General features: G+C 40.9%; 10 protein-coding genes across 10 annotated transcripts in view; 6 read left to right on the top strand and 4 right to left on the bottom strand.

Annotated features, from left to right (window-relative positions):
* Nucleotides 1–22,125, bottom strand: part of LOC129754158 (diacylglycerol kinase eta-like) — a 418,758-nt gene that overhangs the window by 288,157 nt on the left and 108,476 nt on the right. The window lies entirely within an intron of this gene.
* Nucleotides 1,811–14,372, top strand: LOC129754159 (uncharacterized). Its single transcript, XM_055750051.1, has 4 exons — nucleotides 1,811–2,108; nucleotides 3,848–3,874; nucleotides 9,659–10,003; nucleotides 14,039–14,372. The coding sequence occupies exons 1-4, from the start codon at nucleotides 1,811–1,813 to the stop codon at nucleotides 14,350–14,352; spliced, it is 984 nt and encodes a 327-aa protein (XP_055606026.1). The 3' UTR covers nucleotides 14,353–14,372.
* On the bottom strand, nucleotides 3,452–3,826 carry LOC129754178 (histone H2A). The gene has a single exon (XM_055750070.1). It carries the CDS (start codon nucleotides 3,824–3,826, stop codon nucleotides 3,452–3,454), a length of 375 nt encoding a protein of 124 aa, XP_055606045.1.
* On the top strand, nucleotides 4,150–4,524 carry LOC129754186 (histone H2B). The gene has a single exon (XM_055750079.1). It carries the CDS (start codon nucleotides 4,150–4,152, stop codon nucleotides 4,522–4,524), a length of 375 nt encoding a protein of 124 aa, XP_055606054.1.
* LOC129754165 (histone H1B-like) lies at nucleotides 7,178–7,984 on the top strand. The gene has a single exon (XM_055750058.1). The coding sequence runs from the start codon at nucleotides 7,178–7,180 to the stop codon at nucleotides 7,859–7,861; it is 684 nt and encodes a 227-aa protein (XP_055606033.1). The 3' UTR covers nucleotides 7,862–7,984.
* LOC129754160 (uncharacterized) lies at nucleotides 8,446–21,549 on the bottom strand. Its single transcript, XM_055750053.1, has 5 exons — nucleotides 21,264–21,549; nucleotides 15,638–15,682; nucleotides 15,260–15,262; nucleotides 13,487–13,831; nucleotides 8,446–9,451 (listed from the first exon to the last, which is right to left on the bottom strand). Exons 1-5 carry the CDS (start codon nucleotides 21,547–21,549, stop codon nucleotides 9,138–9,140), a joined length of 993 nt encoding a protein of 330 aa, XP_055606028.1. The 3' UTR covers nucleotides 8,446–9,137.
* Nucleotides 11,413–11,787, bottom strand: LOC129754185 (histone H2B). The gene has a single exon (XM_055750078.1). The coding sequence runs from the start codon at nucleotides 11,785–11,787 to the stop codon at nucleotides 11,413–11,415; it is 375 nt and encodes a 124-aa protein (XP_055606053.1).
* Nucleotides 12,107–12,605, top strand: LOC129754192 (histone H2A). Its single transcript, XM_055750086.1, has one exon. It carries the CDS (start codon nucleotides 12,110–12,112, stop codon nucleotides 12,482–12,484), a length of 375 nt encoding a protein of 124 aa, XP_055606061.1. The 5' UTR covers nucleotides 12,107–12,109; the 3' UTR covers nucleotides 12,485–12,605.
* On the top strand, nucleotides 16,281–16,655 carry LOC129754184 (histone H2B). The gene has a single exon (XM_055750077.1). The coding sequence runs from the start codon at nucleotides 16,281–16,283 to the stop codon at nucleotides 16,653–16,655; it is 375 nt and encodes a 124-aa protein (XP_055606052.1).
* Nucleotides 19,230–19,957, top strand: LOC129754164 (histone H1B-like). The gene has a single exon (XM_055750057.1). It carries the CDS (start codon nucleotides 19,235–19,237, stop codon nucleotides 19,916–19,918), a length of 684 nt encoding a protein of 227 aa, XP_055606032.1. The 5' UTR covers nucleotides 19,230–19,234; the 3' UTR covers nucleotides 19,919–19,957.

Raw genomic sequence — 22,125 nt, 5'->3', positions numbered from 1 at the left:
CAAGAAAGCCGGCACCGTGAAGAAGGCTGCCGCGCCCAAGAAGGCCGCTGCCCCTAAGAAGGCTGCTGCCAAGCCAAAGGCCGCCGCTAAGAAGCCAAAGACCCCCAAGAAGACTGGGGCCAAGAAAGCTGCCGCCAAGAAGTAAATGTTTTGATCAATTTAACTTTGTTAACACAATCAGTCCTTTTCAGGACTATCAACCACATTATGTAAGAGTTTTCCAATGAAATATTTCATTACTTAAATTGCGCTTCCGAGCAAACTTTTATGGCAAATTTATACCAAATAACATAATTGTGGCTAACAAGCAATATTGTGTGTGATTGGAAGTTCAATGAAAAGCTTTTTCAAGGTAAAGTGTTCAGAATAGTCTTGAAGACAATAGTACCAATTTTTAGTGCTATTAACATTTAAAATTTGGAATGCTTGTGCTGTCAAAACCATTTTGAAAACGATGACTAAACAAGTCCTCTTTTATATTCAAAATAGAACAAAACACACAAGTTTATCAATTCCTTCCTTTAGCCTGTGGGTAGTATATTTGACTTGATTTCTTTCAAAGAATGATTATCATAGCATAATGAATTTTAACAATTACCTTTTGGGTTGAAAAAGGTTCCAGATAGTTTCACAAGACGATGCATATTGCAATGCCTGTTTGACATAGTACAGAAAAAGGCAAACGAAACCATCATTTCAAAATAGTCGATAAGTTCCTCGATCAGAAGTGTCGGTATTTGAAAAACAAAATGGTTCCATAAATGGCGTCTTTGTTTAAAACTTGACAGCTAATGATGTCTCGCGTTGAGGCTTCATTAAACAATGTTTAAAACTCATATTTGACGAAGTGACACAAATTGTTTTATAAAGCTCTCCAAACACATACCACATCAAAAACAGGAATAATATTGAACGAACATCGATTTTGATGATCATATATGTTATATGCAATGCAAATATGGATGAAAAAAAAATCCAAATATTGGACACAAGACAATCTCAATTTCCACTCCAGTTTTTGATTATACACGCTATGGTCTAATGCGAGCAACAATTGGAAAACTGATTGATATGGCATTTAAAATATCCCAACCACATAATCAACCCTGGAGAAAAATAAAACTATTTCTTAAAAAGAGAATTTGGTGGCCCTGAAAAGGGCCGTTTGTTTGAACCAACAGAAAAAAAATTTAAGCACGTTCTCCACGAATACGACGAGCCAGTTGAATATCTTTTGGCATGATAGTGACACGCTTGGCATGGATGGCGCACAGATTGGTGTCCTCGAACAGTCCAACCAGATAGGCCTCGCTAGCTTCCTGCAAAGCCATGACGGCCGAGCTCTGGAAACGCAGATCGGTCTTGAAATCCTGAGCGATTTCACGAACCAGACGCTGGAAGGGCAACTTGCGGATCAGAAGCTCGGTGGATTTCTGGTAACGACGGATCTCACGCAGAGCAACGGTTCCTGGCCGATAACGATGAGGCTTCTTGACTCCTCCGGTGGCTGGAGCACTCTTACGAGCAGCCTTAGTGGCCAGCTGTTTGCGAGGAGCTTTTCCTCCGGTGGACTTACGAGCGGTTTGCTTGGTACGAGCCATTGCTGTTCAGACGGTTGAATGATAATATTTGAATGAAACAAATTGGCATCCCTTTTTATACTGGAAAACGAAAAACTTCCCCTCCACTTTCTACCGACATTCAAATGGCGTCTACCCTGGAACAACGGTATAAAAGGAGACCTTTAACGACAGGCACGCATCAGTTTCGTTTGAACCGTTCGTTAACAACCTAACTCAAATCTTCAACAATGACTGGCCGAGGCAAGGGAGGAAAAGGTCTAGGAAAGGGTGGCGCCAAGCGTCATCGCAAGGTTTTGCGTGATAACATCCAGGGAATCACCAAGCCCGCTATCCGTCGTCTGGCTCGTCGTGGAGGAGTCAAGCGTATCTCCGGTTTGATCTACGAGGAAACTCGTGGTGTTCTGAAGGTGTTCCTGGAAAACGTGATTCGTGACGCTGTTACCTATACTGAACACGCCAAGCGGAAGACCGTCACTGCCATGGACGTCGTCTATGCCTTGAAACGCCAGGGACGCACTCTGTACGGTTTCGGAGGTTAAATCATTGAATCAATACTATCAAAAACGGCCCTTTTTAGGGCCACAAAAATAATTTTGGAGGAAATCGACTTGAGTTTTTTATTGTATAATGCAATACGTTGATGACTGCTTGGTAGCTTCAAGAAGTGACCATCAGACTGAAACTGTCGACACGTTCAATAGGTTTCATCAACGGTTGCAGTTCACCATCGAATTGAATGGAGAAATTAAGATTCTCGATACAATATTGCGGCGGGAATTAAATGGCATCACAACGAAATGGTTCCCAAAAGACCCCAAAAGTTCCCAAAAGAATACTGTCATAGCTTTAGTAGACAGGGCAATAAGGTTATCACACGCAAAATATAGGGAAAACACTTAATACAGTAAGAAACATTCTGAACCTAAACAACTATCCACATTATTTTGTAACGAGTATTGTTAAAAAACGAACACATAAAATTCACAACACTTTGAGTATAACGAATAGAAATTCAAGCAAATTTGTTACAATCCCTTTTTGTTCAGGATAGGGGAAAAAGCTTTCAAGGTACTTATGGCAATTTGACAGTAGTACCGATTTGAGATCTGATCCTCACAAAAACTAAGGACAAAATCCCCAAAAACAAAAATACTAATGTCGTGTATGAAATTAAATGTGGTCAATGTAACAAATCATACATAGGTGAAACTGGCCAGTTTTTGGAAAAAAAAGATTAAACAACATAAAACAAATGTATCTCCAGAACAAATAAGCACTGGACTAGCACAACATAGTTTGGAAACTGGTCACCTTGTTGACTTCGACGATACAAAGATTTTAGAAAAAGTTACAGGCTATAATGCAAGAATCACAGCTGAAACTTTTAACATTGAGATTAGAGGTGACAACAATGTAGTTAATAGGCAGATAGACTCCTGTAATTTTAAGACAAATTACAACTCTGTAATTAAAAAATTGTCACAAACACTAACATATGTAACATGTAAACGAATTTCTAAACAAAATGTCCAGAATCTTATTAATATAGACAAAGGCCAGTAGTTTGTAAGATTTTAAATTTTGTAAATTAGATAAATAATTAATTGTTCAAAATATAATTTCAGTGTCCACTGAAGAAGAGCGAAAGCCACAGTAGCTTGAAACGTCTGAACAACTGGTAAAACATGTTTTTTGATTCTAAAATCTGCCGAAAAACGTCGATGAATAAAAATCACATTCCAAGGTATATAAATTCTTGATAAAAATGAGTCCTATAAAGAAGGAATCACAAAGTATCACATAACTCTTAGAAAAAACATTTGTCGTCCTGAAAAGGACGGTTTAGTTGTAAGTAAAGAGATGACAGTTTAAGCCTTCTTTTCGGTCTTCTTGGGCAGAAGAACGGCTTGGATGTTGGGCAAAACACCTCCCTGAGCGATGGTGACGCCCGAGAGCAGTTTGTTCAACTCCTCGTCATTGCGGATGGCCAGCTGAAGATGACGCGGGATGATACGGGTCTTCTTGTTGTCACGAGCGGCGTTTCCTGCCAATTCCAGCACTTCAGCTGCCAGATATTCCATGACAGCGGCCAGATAGACGGGAGCTCCAGCTCCGACACGTTCTGCGTAGTTGCCCTTGCGGAGCAGACGATGGATACGACCAACTGGGAACTGAAGTCCGGCACGAGATGATCGGGACTTTGCCTTTCCCTTGACTTTTCCTCCTTTGCCGCGGCCAGACATTTTGATGAGTTGAGTTTAGAGTAGCTTTACACAAACGAAACGATGAATGTAGAATGTTGAAAACGGTAAGAGGGTCGGTGCTTATATACTCTTTGCAACCCTGAACGCATACAGGTATACGCATGAGTCACAAAGCAAACGAGGAAAAAGTCTACCCTCGAAGCAGCGTGAAATGAAACAGATAAATGTGGAAAACGTAGGGAAAACAGGCAGACTCGACGATTGGAAGGACCGTTTCGCATAAGTTTTGCCTGCTTAAAAGCAGCTGTAACGCAAGCCGAATTCATCAGTTTCGTTTCGAATCTAACCCAAACAACTCGAACATGGCACCGAAAACCAGCGGAAAGGCCGCCAAGAAGTCCGGCAAGGCCCAGAAGAACATCGCCAAGGGAGACAAGAAGAAGAGGAAGGTCCGCAGGAAGGAATCCTATGCTATCTACATCTTCAAAGTGTTGAAGCAAGTCCACCCTGATACCGGAATCTCGTCCAAGGCCATGAGCATCATGAACAGCTTCGTCAACGATATCTTCGAACGTATCGCTGCTGAATCCTCTCGGCTGGCTCACTACAACAAACGCTCGACCATCACATCCCGCGAAATCCAGACTGCCGTCCGTCTGCTGCTTCCGGGAGAGTTGGCCAAGCACGCCGTCTCTGAAGGAACCAAGGCTGTCACCAAGTACACCAGCTCCAAGTAAATTGGATTGACCGTGAATGATTCCTAAACGGCCCTTTTCAGGGCCACAACGTGGATATGTTTAGAGTGCTGTCTTTTCTTCTTCTCAAACTGGGATTATTCAGAAATCTTTCATTAATTGTTTTCATATCAAGCAAAAAGATTTTTATTGAGTGTGTCTAGCAATACAATTCTTAAAAAAGTAGATACGCTGAAGTCGCTTAAAACGCGGACATTCTTCCCAGGTATGAGCTTCAAAAAGAGATCACCCAGGGTGATAGAGAAATGAGGAAAGTGTGTGTAGGAGCACCGTTGAAATAACCTTAGATTCCTATAGAAAAATGCTTAAAAACCTAAAAGTGGATTAAATGCAAACTTACCGGTACCACTAGGGTCGATTAAACTGGTAGAAATAGAGGAAGACAGTTATGAAAATTCCCATTTAAGTTAACAGAGATCCACTCTCAGTAAAGCTGACATGATACAGTGTTCATTTTCTGATTATGATTTGAAAACTATACGGATAATTGCCTACTACGGCCCTCTACATCCTTTACATGATTGATATACCCATTGTCTACTGAAAACTATCAGGTCAATTTTTAGTGCCAAAAGGTAAACGTTTAAATCATAATGCGTCATAATGCGACAATCACTGCCCTTTGGGTATTTACCGCAATTTTTCCTAATCGGCCCTTTTCAGGGACACAAGATATTTATGTTGAGTGTTGAGCCGCAATTCTTTTCTTGAGATCAATCTGTTTAATATTCATCATTTTCATTTAGACTTAAACAAGGTGATTTAACACTCAAAAACCCACAGCCCCGATTTTAATCAAGACAAAATCCATTTTTTCTAGAGTACAGTGAATTTTCTATTGGCATAATTGCGTAGTTCAACTTAACAGCACTTCCCAACCCAAGTACCAGATTGCGAAGAGCTTGTTTTTCTTGTGTTTCAACTTTGAAATAACCCCATTTTCCAACTACCCATAGAAGAGTTTTATCGGTAACTCATGGTGACTGTCAACGAAAAATTGTTCCGTAGTCCTATCCTTAAGAGAAATTTTCATTTTACCGAAAATTTCCATTTCAATACACAAAGATCCATTCTTAGTAAGGTGACATTATACACGTTCTGATTATGATTTGGGAATTCTATGGATCTTATCACTTTGCCTACTAAGGCCCTCAGCATCCCTTATTATTTTTGTAATATTCATTGTCTTTTGGAAGCTATCAGGTATATTATTGAAGCCAAAAGGTAAACGTATAAACTCATAACGCGACAAATAATGCATTTTGAGGAAAATCAAGTAAAAAAAATCAATTTTCATGTTAACTCGAGTGTTCGCAACTGGTTCCGAGTCATCATCCTTTAGAAATTGTTTGAATTGTATGCAAACCAAAGAAAATTTCGGAAAGACAACAAAGTTGTTTTGTTGATAATGTTTAAAACATTTGAGAATCAGCACATAAGCTTGTAGGTTTCAAAAGCATACATAATCATTAGTTGTAGTTTGTTTTTTTAAAGAAATATCGAATTTTATTATTTCGCTTTTGATTTGAACCATTTCTCTACGCTGCATGTTTGATACATATTTGTCAATATCATCATTCATTGCAAGCAATCAATCATATTTGTTCGATTAATCACCGAGAAATATTTTATGGTTGACATTATGATCAATTGCGAAACCTCTTTTTTGTTAAACATTTTTTTTAACCAGAATACCTTTTATGAAATTTTTCTATAAAATTTTTGTTTTTTGCAAAGGATTTGAAAATGCTACATTTCATTTATAAAATCAAAGCAAATTGTACCGTTTACTATGAGAAAATTTGAACGGGCTTTTATGATACTTAATATAGGCTTATGAGAAGGTGTTTTCAATTTCGAACATGTTTCATATGATCAATATCGTATAAAAATTAAATCAGAAAAGGTGATCGATGTTCTATATGTTGCATGAAGCAATCTGCAATATTCAAGACAGGTTGTGCGAACTTTTTCTTTGATTTTTATAAGAAAAAGACAAAAATATATCTAAAATACCTCAAATATCTTAAGAGCCAATACATTGTTTATAAGTCATAAGAATAATCATACTTTACAAATAATTGGTTGTTCTTAAGTAATGAAACCAACCTTCAAATAAATTTAAAAGGTGGTTCCCAGAGAGTGTCTTGGAAGATCAACTATTAATACGGATATATCATACAAATATAAGAAATGTTTGAATGATCTAACAAGGTAACTGATCGGTCTTTCAATTAAATAGTAAATCATAAGTATTTAAATTGAGTCAATAGTGAAAATTTACTTTTAGAAAAACAATTTTTATCTTTACTGCTAAGGGATGGTATGAAACTTCAAAATATCCCATATCTTCGTGATTATTCAGTCTGTTTTAATGGATTTTTAGATAGGCTATTGAGTTAACTTTGACAAAACATATCAAAAATCCCATAAAATTGAAAAAATGTTGAATAAACAGAACTTTAAAAAAGATCATTTCTAAATCACAAAACTATTCTCTTCAAATGAAATAACCATACCTGCCGAATGTCTCTAGCACGGACATCAACGGCAACGGACTACTCGATGCAGTCATTGTTGTTATTCGAAAACCTTTCCTCGTGAAGTGTGAGCATTCAACCAAACCAAAACCAAAATGACTGAAACCGAAGTTGCTGCCGCAGCTCCAGCTGCCTCTCCTGCCAAGGCAACCAAGAAGCCAAAGGCCCCGAAGGGAGAAAAGAAGCCCAAGAAGCCATCCACCCACCCGCCAGTCAATGACATGGTTGTTGCCGCCATCAAGGCCCTGAAGGAACGCAAGGGATCTTCGCTGCAGGCCATCAAAAAGTACATCGCTGCCAACTACAAGTGTGATGTGGCCAAGTTGTCGCCCTTCATCAAGAAGGCCCTGAAGAGCGGTGTCGAGAAGGGAAAGTTCGCCCAAACCAAGGGCACCGGAGCTTCCGGATCGTTCAAGATCAAGGCTGAAGAGAAGAAGCCAGCTGGCGAGAAGAAGAAGAAGGTCGCCGCCAAGAAGCCAAAAAAGGCCGCTGGTGAGAAGAAGACCGTGGCCAAGAAGCCAAAGGCCGCTGGCGCCAAGAAGCCGAAATCCGCTGCCGCTAAAAAGCCAAAGGCTGCCGCTGAGAAGAAGGCCAAGGCTGCCACGGCTAAGACCGCCAAGAAAGCCGGCACCGTGAAGAAGGCTGCTGCGCCCAAGAAGGCCGCTGCCCCTAAGAAGGCTGCTGCTAAGCCAAAAGCCGCTGCTAAGCCGAAGGCCGCCGCTAAGAAGCCAAAGACCCCCAAGAAGACTGTGGCCAAGAAAGCTGCCGCCAAGAAGTAAATGTTTGATCATTTCAACACTAGTAATACAATCAGTCCTTTTCAGGACTACCAACCACATTGTGCAAGAGTTTTCCAATGAAATATTTCATTACCTAAAGTGCGCTTCCGAGCAGATTTTTAATGCAAGATTATATAAAATTTCACTATTAATTTTCAAAATGGTTAAAAAACGTGCCAAATCTTGGTAATCATGGTGGCTTCCAAACCTTTTTGAAAACGTTTTCCAAACAAGGCTACTAAAGCTTTCAATAAAATGAAAATTGGACAAAACTCAAACTTCGTTCTCCTGCCTTAGAAGCATTGGAATATTCGTCGTAAACCGTTCGGTTTCTATATGTTGCCTGATAACTTTCAAAGGATGGTGATAAATCCTTTATAAATTGCTTCATAGGTTTGGGTATTTGACTTGATTGTTTTCAGAGAAAGATGATAGCATTATAAATTTAAACATTGCCTTTTGGGTTCAAAAATAGGCCAGATGGTTTTCAGAGGAAAGTGTTTATTTTATAACATGATATAGAAAAACGCCTTATCTATTGCCTTTATGACATGATATAGAAAAACGCAAGCATACACCAGACATAACTGCCATTTTGCGTCCGAATCCTCGCTTCCGATAATACAAACCAAGAAGTGTAAAAAGCTATTGAGCATATATTAAAGGTAAACTTAACAGATGTGCTTCTTTACAACGGTCAACAATGAGTTCAATTTAAATTATGATCTATTCAATTTTAAATGAAAATGAACTGATAAGTAGTTTTATTTGCTCAAATTAGAAAAAGGAAGTTTGTAAACCTAGACAGAAATGGTAGGAAAAAATAATGTTTGAATCTAAGGTCTCAACTTAATCTTACTTTGGGTCGATATATATTTTAATTTGATATTAAGCCACGTCATCAAATTATTTTATTCAAGAAAGAATTGAAAGCATTGATATGAAGGTGGAAAGATCAAAGCTACAGGTTTAAAAAACTTGAATATATGAGAAGATTCGCATCGTGTAAGGTCCTTACAAAGCAACACACTACACTAACGATTGCTAGTTTCCCCATCGACTGTCAATACGCGGATTGCCTGATCCCGAGTTTCAACAAGTAGAAATAAACTTGTATTGATTGAACATATACTAAAATTGGAACGATACAGAGAAGATTGGCTTAGCTACCCTTCCTTCCGTGCATTATACAATAAAAAAAACTCAAGTCAATTTCCTCCAAAATACTATTTGTGGCCCTAAAAAGGGCCGTTTTTGCTTGCATTGATTCCATGATTTAACCTCCGAAACCGTACAGAGTGCGTCCCTGGCGTTTCAAGGCATAGACAACGTCCATGGCAGTGACGGTCTTCCGCTTGGCGTGTTCAGTATAGGTAACAGCGTCACGGATCACGTTTTCCAGGAACACCTTCAGAACACCACGAGTTTCCTCGTAGATCAAACCGGAGATACGCTTGACTCCTCCACGACGAGCCAGACGACGGATAGCGGGCTTGGTGATTCCCTGGATGTTATCACGCAAAACCTTGCGATGACGCTTGGCGCCACCCTTTCCTAGACCTTTTCCTCCCTTGCCTCGGCCAGTCATTGTTGAAGATTTGAGTTAGGTTGTTAACGAACGGTTGAAACGAAACTGATGCCTGCCTGTCGTTAACGGTCTCTTTATATACCGTTTTTCCAGGGTAGACGCCATTTTGAATGTCGGTAGAAAGTGGAGGGGGAAGTTTTTCGATTTGCAGTATAAAAAGGGATGCCAGTTTGTTTCATTCAATCATTTTCATTCAACCGTCTGAACAGCAATGGCTCGTACCAAGCAAACCGCTCGTAAGTCCACCGGAGGAAAAGCTCCTCGCAAACAGCTGGCCACTAAGGCTGCTCGTAAGAGTGCTCCAGCCACCGGAGGAGTCAAGAAGCCTCATCGTTATCGGCCAGGAACCGTTGCTCTGCGTGAGATCCGTCGTTACCAGAAATCCACCGAGCTGCTGATCCGCAAGTTGCCCTTCCAGCGTCTGGTTCGTGAAATCGCTCAGGATTTCAAGACCGATCTGCGTTTCCAGAGCTCGGCCGTCATGGCTCTGCAGGAAGCTAGCGAGGCCTATCTGGTTGGTCTCTTTGAGGACACCAATCTGTGTGCCATCCATGCCAAGCGTGTCACTATCATGCCAAAGGATATTCAACTGGCTCGTCGTATACGAGGAGAACGTGCTTAAACGAATTCGTTGTACCTGTTTTGCATTTATCTATACCAAACGGTCCTTTTCAGGACCACTAAGACTATTTCAAAGAGGCAGTCATGAATTATCATGGGGAGGTATGGCTTTAATCGAAATTTTGGCGTTCCTTGTAAGGCAATCATGCAGAGAGAAACCAGCATGTTCTAAAATCATCAATCTTTGAATACTATCAGGCGATGTATTCAAGCCAAAAGGCAAACGATAAGATTCATATTGTACATAACATTACTTTTCTGAATTACTGGCTCTAAAATAATGCTCAAAATGTATACGTTCGAACTCATGACAATCATTGCGCTTAACTGAGACGCATTACTCAAATATGATATTTAATATAGAAACTTTATTCTACAAAATTTTAATCACCACTGTCGATAACTTGAAGACTTCAAATGTGTATAATTTTGTACAGTTGTTTCTTAGAAGGAATGTAAAATTTTGATGTTATCGGGATTAGCATTCTTTGCGGTCCTTAATGTGTTGATAGTCGCGAATTTTACTTCCACCACTTTTACGCCATCTGCAAAAACAGATGTGCTAGCAGCAAAGTATTGTTGCCCGGACTTTTACCCAGGGAGGAAAATTTGTTTTCACGCTCTACTAAGGAAAGGAGCAAATTGGCAATCTCGTTGGGAATATGGATCGGTCCTTTGAACATCAATGCACGCGCATTTCAATGCCAAAGATCTCAAAAGAATTGATAAAGTACAATGATTTACCAACGAATTGCCAATTATATCATCCAGGTGTACAAACATAGGCCGTCGGATTGCCTGTTTAGTCGGTCACGGGGATAATTTCCAAAACACCTCACTTCAGTCAACTTCCGATACTCTTCCGAAGGCACGAAGGTGACAATTTAACCCACGGCGATTTTTCTACTTTCGTTATGTCTCTAGCTACGAGTCATTTTCAACATCCGTCTCATTTAAAAATCCAGGTATAGAAAGCTGACCCATGTCGTACCAGCTTCTAGGAAAAAATTTCCACCGCCCTCCTTCTGAGGTTTTTCTTGAGGCTAAATGCCCAGACAATGCGAAAAAGATGCGAAAGTAGTTTGATCATTTTTTCTACCATCCCTTAGTTAGCTATTGCGCATTAAGGACGCCATCTTGATCTTTAGGTCAAAAAGCGTCGCTTAAACTGAGTAAATCAATATCTTCAAAGAATTTCACCAAAATTACTAACGATATTGCCAATAAGCTTCGGGAGCATCTGTTGCCACTTAAATTTGAAAAGACGTAGAAGCATAACTCTAAGAAAATATGTTGTGGCCCTGATAAGGGCCGATTGTGGATCATTTATAGCAGTGCCAAATTACTTGGAGCTGGTGTACTTGGTGACGGCCTTGGTTCCTTCAGAGACGGCGTGCTTGGCCAACTCTCCCGGAAGCAGCAGACGGACGGCAGTCTGGATTTCGCGGGATGTGATGGTCGAGCGCTTGTTGTAGTGAGCCAGCCGAGAGGATTCAGCAGCGATACGTTCGAAGATATCGTTGACGAAGCTGTTCATGATGCTCATGGCCTTGGACGAGATTCCGGTATCAGGGTGGACTTGCTTCAACACTTTGAAGATGTAGATAGCATAGGATTCCTTCCGGCGGACCTTCCTCTTCTTCTTGTCTCCCTTGGCGATGTTTTTCTGGGCCTTGCCGGACTTCTTGGCGGCCTTTCCGCTGGTTTTCGGTGCCATTGTCGAGTTGTTTGGGTTAGATTCGAAACGAAACTGATGAATTCGGCTGGGGCTGCGGCTGCTTTTAAGCAGGTAAAACTCATTCAAAACGGTCCTTCCAACCGTCGATTCTGTCTGTTTCCCCTATGTTTCCCACATTTATCTGCTTCATTCTACGCTGCTTCGAGGGTAGACTTTTCCCTCGTTTGCTTTGTGACTCTTGCGCAACCTGCATGCGCTCAGGGTTGCCAAGAGTATATAAGCATCGACCATCTATCCGATTTCAACATTCTACATTCGTCGATTCGTTTGTGTAAAGCTACTTCAAATTCATCTTAACAAAATGTCTGGCCGCGGCAAAGGAGGAAAAGTCAAGGGAAAGGCAAAGTCCCGATCATCTCGTGCCGGACTTCAGTTCCCAGTTGGTCGTATCCATCGTCTGCTCCGCAAGGGCAACTACGCAGAACGTGTCGGAGCTGGAGCTCCCGTCTATCTGGCCGCTGTCATGGAATATCTGGCAGCTGAAGTGCTGGAATTGGCAGGAAACGCCGCTCGTGACAACAAGAAGACCCGTATCATCCCGCGTCATCTTCAGCTGGCCATCCGCAATGACGAGGAGTTGAACAAACTGCTCTCGGGCGTCACCATCGCTCAGGGAGGTGTTTTGCCCAACATCCAAGCCGTTCTGCTGCCCAAGAAGACCGAAAAGAAGGCTTAAACCAGTATCGTATCTTTTTACAAACAAACCGTCCTTTTCAGGACGACAAATCTGTATTCTAAGAGTTTTATGTTACTTTTTACGTTGCATACCCTGTTGTACACTGAAAACAAACTGCGGAAGATCAAAACACAACTTGAAAAATGGCAAGACCTATCAAATTGAGATGAGCAATGTGTCATTACCTGTAGGAGACACGTCCGATTGACTCACGAACCCCTGATAGTGTCCTGTACAGCATATCAAAATTCGACGTTGACTGTTGAAGTTTCTTGAAATTTTGGAGTAATCGGCAACGATATTCAACAAGGTCGTGCAAATTTCTTAAACAATGAGCTAATTTAAAAATTGCTACATCAAAAATATTACCTTCGAAATGAGGGCTGAAAAATCTTAGAAAATGATCAACAACAAAAAACAACATCCAAAATCCCGACGTTTTGGCAAAACATTACTATGGGCCCTATTACATAAGACGAGTCACGAGTCATTTTACTCGACAGTGAATGGGGTAGAGTCGAGTTACTCGACTAGTTTTGAGAAATAGGTCCCTATATTTTACTATCACGCGTTGAAGCTCCATTGAAAATTTCAAAAACTTATATATACCGATTCCTTTATAAAGCTCTCCAAGCACAAACCACATTCCGATAATAATAAATTCAAATAAAAATAAGGACTACTATGGAGATGAAAAGTTTCAAGTTATATGGAAGGCAAATATTGGACAGAAGAAAATCCCAATTTCCACTCCAGCTTTTGATTATACACGCTATGGTCTAATGCGGACGATTGGTTAACCAATCGATATTTCATTTAAAATATCTCAACCAAAAAATCAATCCAAAAGAAATATTAAAGTTCATAACTTTTTCTTAAAAGAGAATTTGGTGGCCCTGAAAAGGGCCGTTTGATTAAACCAACAAAAAAAAATTTAAGCACGTTCTCCACGAATACGACGAGCCAGTTGAATGTCCTTTGGCATGATCGTGACACGCTTGGCATGGATGGCACACAGATTGGTGTCCTCGAACAGACCAACCAGATAGGCCTCGCTAGCTTCCTGCAGAGCCATGACGGCCGAGCTCTGGAAACGCAAATCGGTCTTGAAATCCTGAGCGATTTCACGAACCAGACGCTGGAAGGGCAACTTGCGGATCAGCAGCTCAGTCGATTTCTGGTAACGACGGATCTCACGCAGAGCAACGGTTCCTGGCCGATAACGATGAGGCTTCTTGACTCCTCCGGTGGCTGGAGCACTCTTACGAGCAGCCTTAGTGGCCAGCTGTTTGCGAGGAGCTTTTCCTCCGGTGGACTTACGAGCGGTTTGCTTGGTACGAGCCATTGCTGTTCAGACGGTTGAATGAGAATAATTGAATGAAACAAACTAGCATCCCTTTTTATACAGGAAAACGAAAGATTTCCCCCTCCACTTTCTACCGACATTCAAAATGGCGTCTACCCAGGAAAACCGGTATATAAGGAGACCGTTAACGACAGGCAGGCATCAGTTTCGTTTCAACCGTTCGTTAAAAACCTAACTCAAATCTTCAACAATGACTGGCCGAGGCAAGGGAGGAAAAGGTCTAGGAAAGGGTGGCGCCAAGCGTCATCGCAAGGTTTTGCGTGATAACATCCAGGGAATCACCAAGCCTGCTATCCGTCGTCTGGCTCGTCGTGGAGGAGTCAAGCGTATCTCCGGTTTGATCTACGAGGAAACTCGTGGTGTTCTGAAGGTGTTCCTGGAAAACGTGATCCGTGACGCTGTTACCTATACTGAACACGCCAAGCGGAAGACCGTCACTGCCATGGACGTCGTCTATGCCTTGAAACGCCAGGGACGCACTCTGTACGGTTTCGGAGGTTAAATCATGGAATTCATACTATCAAAAACGGCCCTTTTCAGGGCCACAAAAAGTATTTTGGAGGAAATTGACTTGAGTTTTTTATTGTACAATGCACTGAAGGAAGGGTAGCTAAGCCAATCTTCTCTGTATCGTTGCAATTTTAGTATATGTTCAATCAATATAAGTTTATTTCTACTTGTTGAAACTCGGGATCAGGCAATCCGCGTATTGACGATCTTTGGTGGAACAAGCAATCGTTATTTCGGCGTGGCTTTGTAAAGACATTACTGAGATAGCAAATAAAGATTTACTCAATTCCAACACATTCTGCGTTCGATAACTTGTATTTCGACAGGTTATGGGCCAGATACGTCTGGAAGTGGAAAAAGAGTTAGATTGAGAGGGGTCTGTCAAGAACTTGCGTTTAGCAATAGGCCAGCTACCAGCTAGAGGAGCCAGTCAGCGCGGAGAAGAGGTGGTACTGAACATCAAAGCCAGGAAGGCAGAATCCGATAGGGTTACTTTCTGCTTTGATGAACTTGCGGTTAGCAATAGGCCAGCTACCAGCTAGAGGAGCCAGTCAGCGCGGAGAAGAGGTGGTACTGAACATCAAAGCCAGGAAGGCAGAATCCGATAGGGTTACTTTCTGCTCAGTGCTATCGCATGTCATAAGCTACGCTGCGATTAATAGAGTGAGTTTATTCAATACGACTGAGAGGAGGACTCACGGGACCCGAAACCAGGATTGGCAAGCTTAAACAGCGGTTGAACGGTTTAGCCAGGAGCGGAGCCTGGGTGCAGTTGATCACTGAGCAAACTTTTATGGCAAAGTTATAAAAAATCTAACTTGCACTCTTTGAATTTTATATTTTTAATCATATTATTACACACTGTGTATGCCTGTCAATCATAGATATAACAATGCAACCGGCTAATCAAATGCTGATAAGCCGTTCGAAAGAACAATGAGCAAAATTACTGAATTTCTAGGTAATTATAAGCTATATTGCTCGATTACAGAAAAAGTTTCTTCCGAATCTCTTATTTTGTAATACTCGATAAACAGAAACAGCTGCTGATGACGCTCAACATTTCAATAGACACCTGGGTATTTTCCATTCCGTGGTATATAAATTCTTGAAAAACTTAGGTCCTACAAAGAAGGAATCACAAAGTATCAATTAACTCTTAGAAAAAACATTTGTCGTCCTGAAAAGGACGGTTTGGTTGTAAGTAAAGAGATGACAGTTTAAGCCTTCTTTTCGGTCTTCTTGGGCAGCAGAACGGCTTGGATGTTGGGCAAAACACCTCCCTGAGCGATGGTGACGCCCGAGAGCAGTTTGTTCAACTCCTCGTCATTGCGGATGGCCAGCTGAAGATGACGCGGGATGATACGGGTCTTCTTGTTGTCACGAGCGGCGTTTCCTGCCAATTCCAGCACTTCAGCTGCCAGATATTCCATGACAGCGGCCAGATAGACGGGAGCTCCAGCTCCGACACGTTCTGCGTAGTTGCCCTTGCGGAGCAGACGATGGATACGACCAACTGGGAACTGAAGTCCGGCCCGAGATGATCGGGACTTTGCCTTTCCCTTGACTTTTCCTCCTTTGCCGCGGCCAGACATTTTGATGAGATGGGTTTAGAGTAGCTTAACACAAACGAAACAACGAATGTAGAATGTTGAAATCGGAAAGAGGGTCGATGCTTATATATTCTTGCCAACCCTGAGCGTATGCAGGTATACGCATGAGTCATAAAGCAAACGAGGGAAAATCTACCCTCGAAGCAACGTGAAATGAAGCAGATGGTTGAAAAAAAAAACGTAGGGGAAACAGGCAGAATCGATGATAGGAAGGACCGTTTCGCATGAGTTTTGCCTGCTTAAAAGCAGCTGCAATACAAGCCGAATTCATCAGTTTCGTTTCGAATCTTACACAAACAACTCGACAATGGCACCGAAAACCAGCGGAAAGGCCGCCAAGAAGTCCGGCAAGGCCCAGAAGAACATCGCCAAGGGAGACAAGAAGAAGAGGAAGGTCCGCAGGAAGGAATCCTATGCTATCTACATCTTCAAAGTGTTGAAGCAAGTCCACCCTGATACCGGAATCTCGTCCAAGGCCATGAGCATCATGAACAGCTTCGTCAACGATATCTTCGAACGTATCGCTGCTGAATCCTCTCGGCTGGCTCACTACAACAAGCGCTCGACCATCACATCCCGCGAAATCCAGACTGCCGTCCGTCTGCTGCTTCCGGGAGAGTTGGCCAAGCACGCCGTCTCTGAAGGAACCAAGGCTGTCACCAAGTACACTAGCTCCAAGTAAATTTGCACTGATGTGTAAAATTATGTTTTTAAAACGGCCCTTTTCAGGGCCACAACATGTATATGTTGAGAGCGATGTCTTTTCTTCTTCTAAAACTGAGATTTATCAGAAGTCTTTACAATTCCGGAGTGCGAATCTGAAAAAATGCCATAATCAGTTTTAATCAGAACCAAAATCCCACTTTGTGTTGAATGAAAGTAGACATGTTTAGTAAGTTGTGTAGTTCAACTTAACAACACTTAAGTACCAACAAATCAAAAAGTAGATATGCTGAAGTCGCTTGAAATGCGTACATTATCACCAGGGGTAGGCTAAAAAAGGAGAAGAAAAAAGAGTGTTAGTGAAATGAGGAAAGTTTATGTAAGCACACAAACTGAGCACTGTAGAATCTAAGCCTTAGATTGCTGTAGTACAATGCTTAAAAATACCCAAAAGCTTTTTAAATGCAAACTCTCCGGTACCACTGTAGGGTCGAAAATACAGGTAAAAATAATCGAAGACAATATAACAACCGCCTAACAAGATCTTATAGATCTCCAGCTTATCAAAAATAAATCCATCTAACTGAAAATTCCCATTTCAGTTCACAGAGATCCACTCTCAGTAAAGCTGACATGATACAGTTTACATGTTCTAATTATGATTTGAAAACTATACGGATAATTGACTACTACGGCACTCTACATCCTGTATATGATTGATTAACCATTGTCTATTGGAAACTATCAGGTACATTTTTAATGCCAAAAGGCAAACGTATAAATTTATAATGCGTCAATTACTGCCCTTTGAGGATTTACCGCAATTATTCCCAATCGGCCCATTTCAGTGCCACAACATATATTTGTTGAAAGTTGAGTCGCATTTACACTTTTGAGATCAATCTGTTGCATATTCATCATTTTCATCTAGACTTAAACAAAATGATAAAACTCCCAAAAAACCACTGTCCCCGATTTTAATCAAGACCAAATCCAATTTTTACTAGAGTACAGTTAATTATTTTTTAACATAATTACGTAGTTCAACTTAACAGCACTTCCCAACCCAAGTACCAGATTGCGAAGAGCTTGTTTTTCTTGTGTTTGAACTAAAAAATAACTCCATTTTCCAACTTCCCAAAGAAAAGTTTCATTGAGTTACCAATGGTGACTGTCAGAATATCTAAAAATTATTCCATCGTCCTTATTCTTAAGTGGAATTTCCATTATACCGAAAATTTCTATTTCAATACACAGAGATCCATTCTCAGTTATACTGACATGATACACCTTCTGATAATTATTTGGGAATTCTATGTATATTATAACTTTGCCTACTGCGGCACTCAACATCCTTTATATGTTTTTATATTCAAGTTCTTTTGAAAACTATCAGGTACATTTTTAATGCCAAAAGGTAAACGAATAAATTCATTATGCCACAAATTCTGCTTTTTGAGGAAAATCAAAGTAAATAATCAATTTTAATGTTAACTAGAGTGTTCGCAGCTGATTGAAATTGGAATTGTTTCGAATCTTGCAATATACATCAACTAAATCCCGAATCATCGTCCTTTGGAAATTTCTTGCATTGTATGCAAACCGTACAAAATTTCTTTTTTCTCGGAAAGATAACGAAGCTGTTTTCCAGATATTTGTTGATAAAGCATAAAACATTTGAGAACCAGCTTCCAGATTTCATTATGCTTTTCATTTATTAAATCAAAGCAACTTGTACCGGTTACTATGAGTTCATATGAACCGGTTTCTGAGATACTTAAAATAGGTTTATGAGAAGGAGTTTCAATTTTTAATATCTTTGATATGATCAATTTCGAATAAAATTTAAATCAGAAAATGTGATCGTTGTTCTATAAGTTGGCACCAAGCTTCGCATGAAGCAATACTCGAGACAGGTTGTGTGGAGTTTTTATTTGATTTTTTTTATAAGAAAAAGACAAAAAAATATCTAAAATACCTCAAAAATCTTTTAAACCAATACATTGTTCGTAATACATTAGAATAATCGTACTTTTCTAATAAGCGTTTGTTCTTAAATTATGAAACCAACTCTCAATCAAATTTCAAAGGAAGTTCCCAGAGAGTGTCTTGGAAAATCGCCTTTTAATACGGATAAATCATACAAATAATAGAAATGTTTGAATGATCTATCTAGGTAACTGATCGCTCCTTCATTTGAACAGTATATCATAAACATTTGAATTGTTTCAATAGTGAAAATTTACTTTTCCCGAAACAATTTTAATCTTTGTTGCTAAGGGATGGTATGAAACTTCAAAATATCACATACCTTCATGATTATTCAGTTCGTTTTAATGGATTTTTAGATAGGCTATTGAGTTCACTTTGACAAAGCGTATCAAAATTCTGAAAAAATTGTCAAAATTTTAAATAAACACACTTTAAAAAGAGACCATTTTTAAATAAAAAAACTATTCCCTTCAAATGAAATAACAATACCTGTCGCATGTCTCTAGCACGGACATCAACTGCAACGGACTGCTCGGTGCAGTCATTGGAGGTATTCGAAAACCTTTCCTCGTGAAGTTTTGAGCATTCTACCAAACCAAAATCAAAATGACTGAAACCGAAGTTGCTGCCGCAGCTCCAGCTGCCTCTCCTGCCAAGGCAACCAAGAAGCCAAAGGCCCCGAAGGGAGAAAAGAAGCCCAAGAAGCCATCCACCCACCCGCCAGTCAACGACATGGTTGTTGCCGCCATCAAGGCCCTGAAGGAACGCAAGGGATCGTCGCTGCAGGCCATCAAAAAGTACATCGCTGCCAACTACAAGTGTGATGTGGCCAAGTTGTCGCCTTTCATCAAGAAGGCCCTGAAGAGCGGTGTCGAGAAGGGCAAGTTCGCCCAGCCCAAGGGCACCGGAGCTTCCGGATCTTTCAAGATCAAGGCTGAGGATAAGAAGCCAGCTGGCGAGAAGAAGAAGAAGGTCGCCGCCAAGAAGCCAAAGAAGGCCGCTGGTGAGAAGAAGACCGTGGCCAAGAAGCCAAAGGCCGCTGGCGCCAAGAAGCCAAAAGCCGCTGCCGCTAAAAAGCCAAAGGCTGCCGCTGAGAAGAAGGCCAAGGCTGCCACGGCTAAGACCGCCAAGAAAGCCGGCACCGTGAAGAAGGCTGCTGCGCCCAAGAAGGCCGCTGCTCCTAAGAAGGCTGCTGCTAAGCCAAAAGCCGCTGCTAAGCCGAAGGCCGCCGCTAAGAAGCCAAAGACCCCCAAGAAGACTGTGGCCAAGAAAGCTGCTGCCAAGAAGTAAATGTATGATAATTTCAACACTATTTATACAATCAGTCCTTTTCAGGACTACCAACCACATTATGAAAGAGTTTTCCAATGAAATATTTCATTACCTGAAGTACGCTTCCGTGCAGACTTTTATTGCAAGATTATATCAAATTTTGCTGTCATGCCTTCCAAGCAAGATTTTGTATCATTGAAAGCTGAATAATAGGGTCATAAAATCAAAGTTTTCAAAATGGTTAAAAAAAAGTGAGAATTCTTGGTATTCATGGTGTCTTCCAGACCTTTTTAAAATCATTTTCCAAACAAGGCTGCTAAAGCTTTCAATAGAATGAAAATTGGACAAAACACAGAACTTTGTCCTCCTTTGTTGTGCCTAAGAAGCATTGGAATATTCGTCGTAAACCGTTCGGTGTTTATGTGTTGCCTGATAACTTTCAAAGGATGATGATCAATCCTTTATAAATTGCTTCATAGATTTGGGTATTTGACTCGATTGTTTTCAGAGAATGATGATTATAGCATAGTAAATTTGAACATTGCCTTTTGGGTTCAAAAATGGGCCAGATGGTTTTCAGAGGAAAGTGTATATTTAAATGCCTTTATGACATGATATAGAAAAACGCAAGCATACATCAGACATAACCGCCATTTTGCGTCCAAATCCTCACTACCGATAATACAAACCAAGAAGTTTAAAAAGCTATTGAGCTTAGATTGAAGGTAAACTTAACAGATGTGCTTCTTTACAACTGTCAACAATGAGTTCAATTTAAATTATGATCTACTCAATTTCAAATGAAAATGAACTGATAGTTAGTTTTATTTGCTAGAATAAGGAAAAGGAAGTTTGTAAACCTAGACAGAAATGGTAGGAAAAAATAATGTTTGAATCTAAGGTCTCAACTTAATCTTACTTTGGGTCGATATCTATATATTTTAATTTGATATAATGCCACTCCGGCAAATTATTCTATTAAAGAAAGATTTGAAAGCATTGATATGAAAGTGGACAGATCTAAGCTAAAGCATTAAAAAATGAATATATGAGAAGATTCGCATCGTGTAAGGTCCTCACAAAGCAACACACTACACAAATGATTGCTAGTTCCACCATCGATCGTCAATACGCGGATTGCCTAATCGTGAATTTCAACAAGTAGAAATAAACTAATATTGATTGAACATATACTAAAATTGGAACGATACAGAGAAGATTCGCTTAGTTACTCTCCCTTCCGTGCATGATACAATAAAAAAACTCAAGTCAATTTCCTCCAAAATACTTTTTGTGGCCCTGAAAAGGGCCGTTTTTGCTTGCATTGATTCTTTGATTTAACCTCCGAATCCGTACAGAGTGCGTCCCTGGCGTTTCAAGGCATAGACGACGTCCATGGCAGTGACGGTCTTCCGCTTGGCGTGTTCAGTATAGGTAACAGCGTCACGGATCACGTTTTCCAGGAATACCTTCAGCACACCACGAGTTTCCTCGTAGATCAAACCGGAGATACGCTTGACTCCTCCACGACGAGCCAGACGACGGATAGCGGGCTTGGTGATTCCCTGGATGTTATCACGCAAAACCTTGCGATGACGCTTGGCGCCACCCTTTCCTAGACCTTTACCTCCCTTTCCTCGGCCAGTCATTGTTGAAGATTTGTGTTAGGTTGTTAACGAACGATCGAAACGAAACTAATGCCTGCCTGTCGTTAACGGTCTCCTTATATACCGTTTTTCCAGAGTAGACGCCATTTTGAATGTCGGTAGAAAGTGGAGGGAGAAGTTTTTCGTTTTCCAGTATAAAAAGGGATGCCAGTTTGTTTCATTCAATTATTCTCATTCAACCGTCTGAACAGCAATGGCTCGTACCAAGCAAACCGCTCGTAAGTCCACCGGAGGAAAAGCTCCTCGCAAACAGCTGGCCACTAAGGCTGCTCGTAAGAGTGCTCCAGCCACCGGAGGAGTCAAGAAGCCTCATCGTTATCGGCCAGGAACCGTTGCTCTGCGTGAGATCCGTCGTTACCAGAAATCCACCGAGCTGCTGATCCGCAAGTTGCCCTTCCAGCGTCTGGTTCGTGAAATCGCTCAGGATTTCAAGACTGATCTGCGTTTCCAGAGCTCGGCCGTCATGGCTCTGCAGGAAGCTAGCGAGGCCTATCTGGTTGGACTGTTCGAGGACACCAATCTGTGTGCCATCCATGCCAAGCGTGTCACTATCATGCC

This window comes from Uranotaenia lowii, chromosome 3 (genome assembly GCF_029784155.1).
Source record: "Uranotaenia lowii strain MFRU-FL chromosome 3, ASM2978415v1, whole genome shotgun sequence".
Taxonomy (NCBI): domain Eukaryota; kingdom Metazoa; phylum Arthropoda; class Insecta; order Diptera; family Culicidae; genus Uranotaenia; species Uranotaenia lowii.
The sequence above is the reverse complement of the archived record's forward strand: the minus strand, read 5'-3'. Positions and strand labels throughout refer to the sequence as shown.

Coding starts and splice junctions, on each gene's coding strand:
- LOC129754165 (XM_055750058.1), top strand. CDS start 7,178: ATGACTGAAACCGAAGTTGCTGCCGCAGCTCCAGCTGCCTCTCCTGCC.
- LOC129754160 (XM_055750053.1), bottom strand. CDS start 21,549: ATGACTGGCCGAGGAAAGGGAGGTAAAGGTCTAGGAAAGGGTGGCGCC. Junction 15,683..21,263: donor TGCCTTGAAACGCCAGGGAC/GCACTCTGTACG, acceptor CGCAATGACGAG/GAGTTGAACAAACTGCTCTC. Junction 9,452..13,486: donor CAATCTGTGTGCCATCCATG/CCAAGCGTGTCA, acceptor TCAAATCTTCAA/CAATGACTGGCCGAGGCAAG.
- LOC129754192 (XM_055750086.1), top strand. CDS start 12,110: ATGTCTGGCCGCGGCAAAGGAGGAAAAGTCAAGGGAAAGGCAAAGTCC.
- LOC129754185 (XM_055750078.1), bottom strand. CDS start 11,787: ATGGCACCGAAAACCAGCGGAAAGGCCGCCAAGAAGTCCGGCAAGGCC.
- LOC129754186 (XM_055750079.1), top strand. CDS start 4,150: ATGGCACCGAAAACCAGCGGAAAGGCCGCCAAGAAGTCCGGCAAGGCC.
- LOC129754184 (XM_055750077.1), top strand. CDS start 16,281: ATGGCACCGAAAACCAGCGGAAAGGCCGCCAAGAAGTCCGGCAAGGCC.
- LOC129754159 (XM_055750051.1), top strand. CDS start 1,811: ATGACTGGCCGAGGCAAGGGAGGAAAAGGTCTAGGAAAGGGTGGCGCC. Junction 2,109..3,847: donor CCAGGGACGCACTCTGTACG/GTTTCGGAGGTT, acceptor TTGAGTTTAGAG/TAGCTTTACACAAACGAAAC. Junction 3,875..9,658: donor ACACAAACGAAACGATGAAT/GTAGAATGTTGA, acceptor CCGTCTGAACAG/CAATGGCTCGTACCAAGCAA.
- LOC129754164 (XM_055750057.1), top strand. CDS start 19,235: ATGACTGAAACCGAAGTTGCTGCCGCAGCTCCAGCTGCCTCTCCTGCC.
- LOC129754178 (XM_055750070.1), bottom strand. CDS start 3,826: ATGTCTGGCCGCGGCAAAGGAGGAAAAGTCAAGGGAAAGGCAAAGTCC.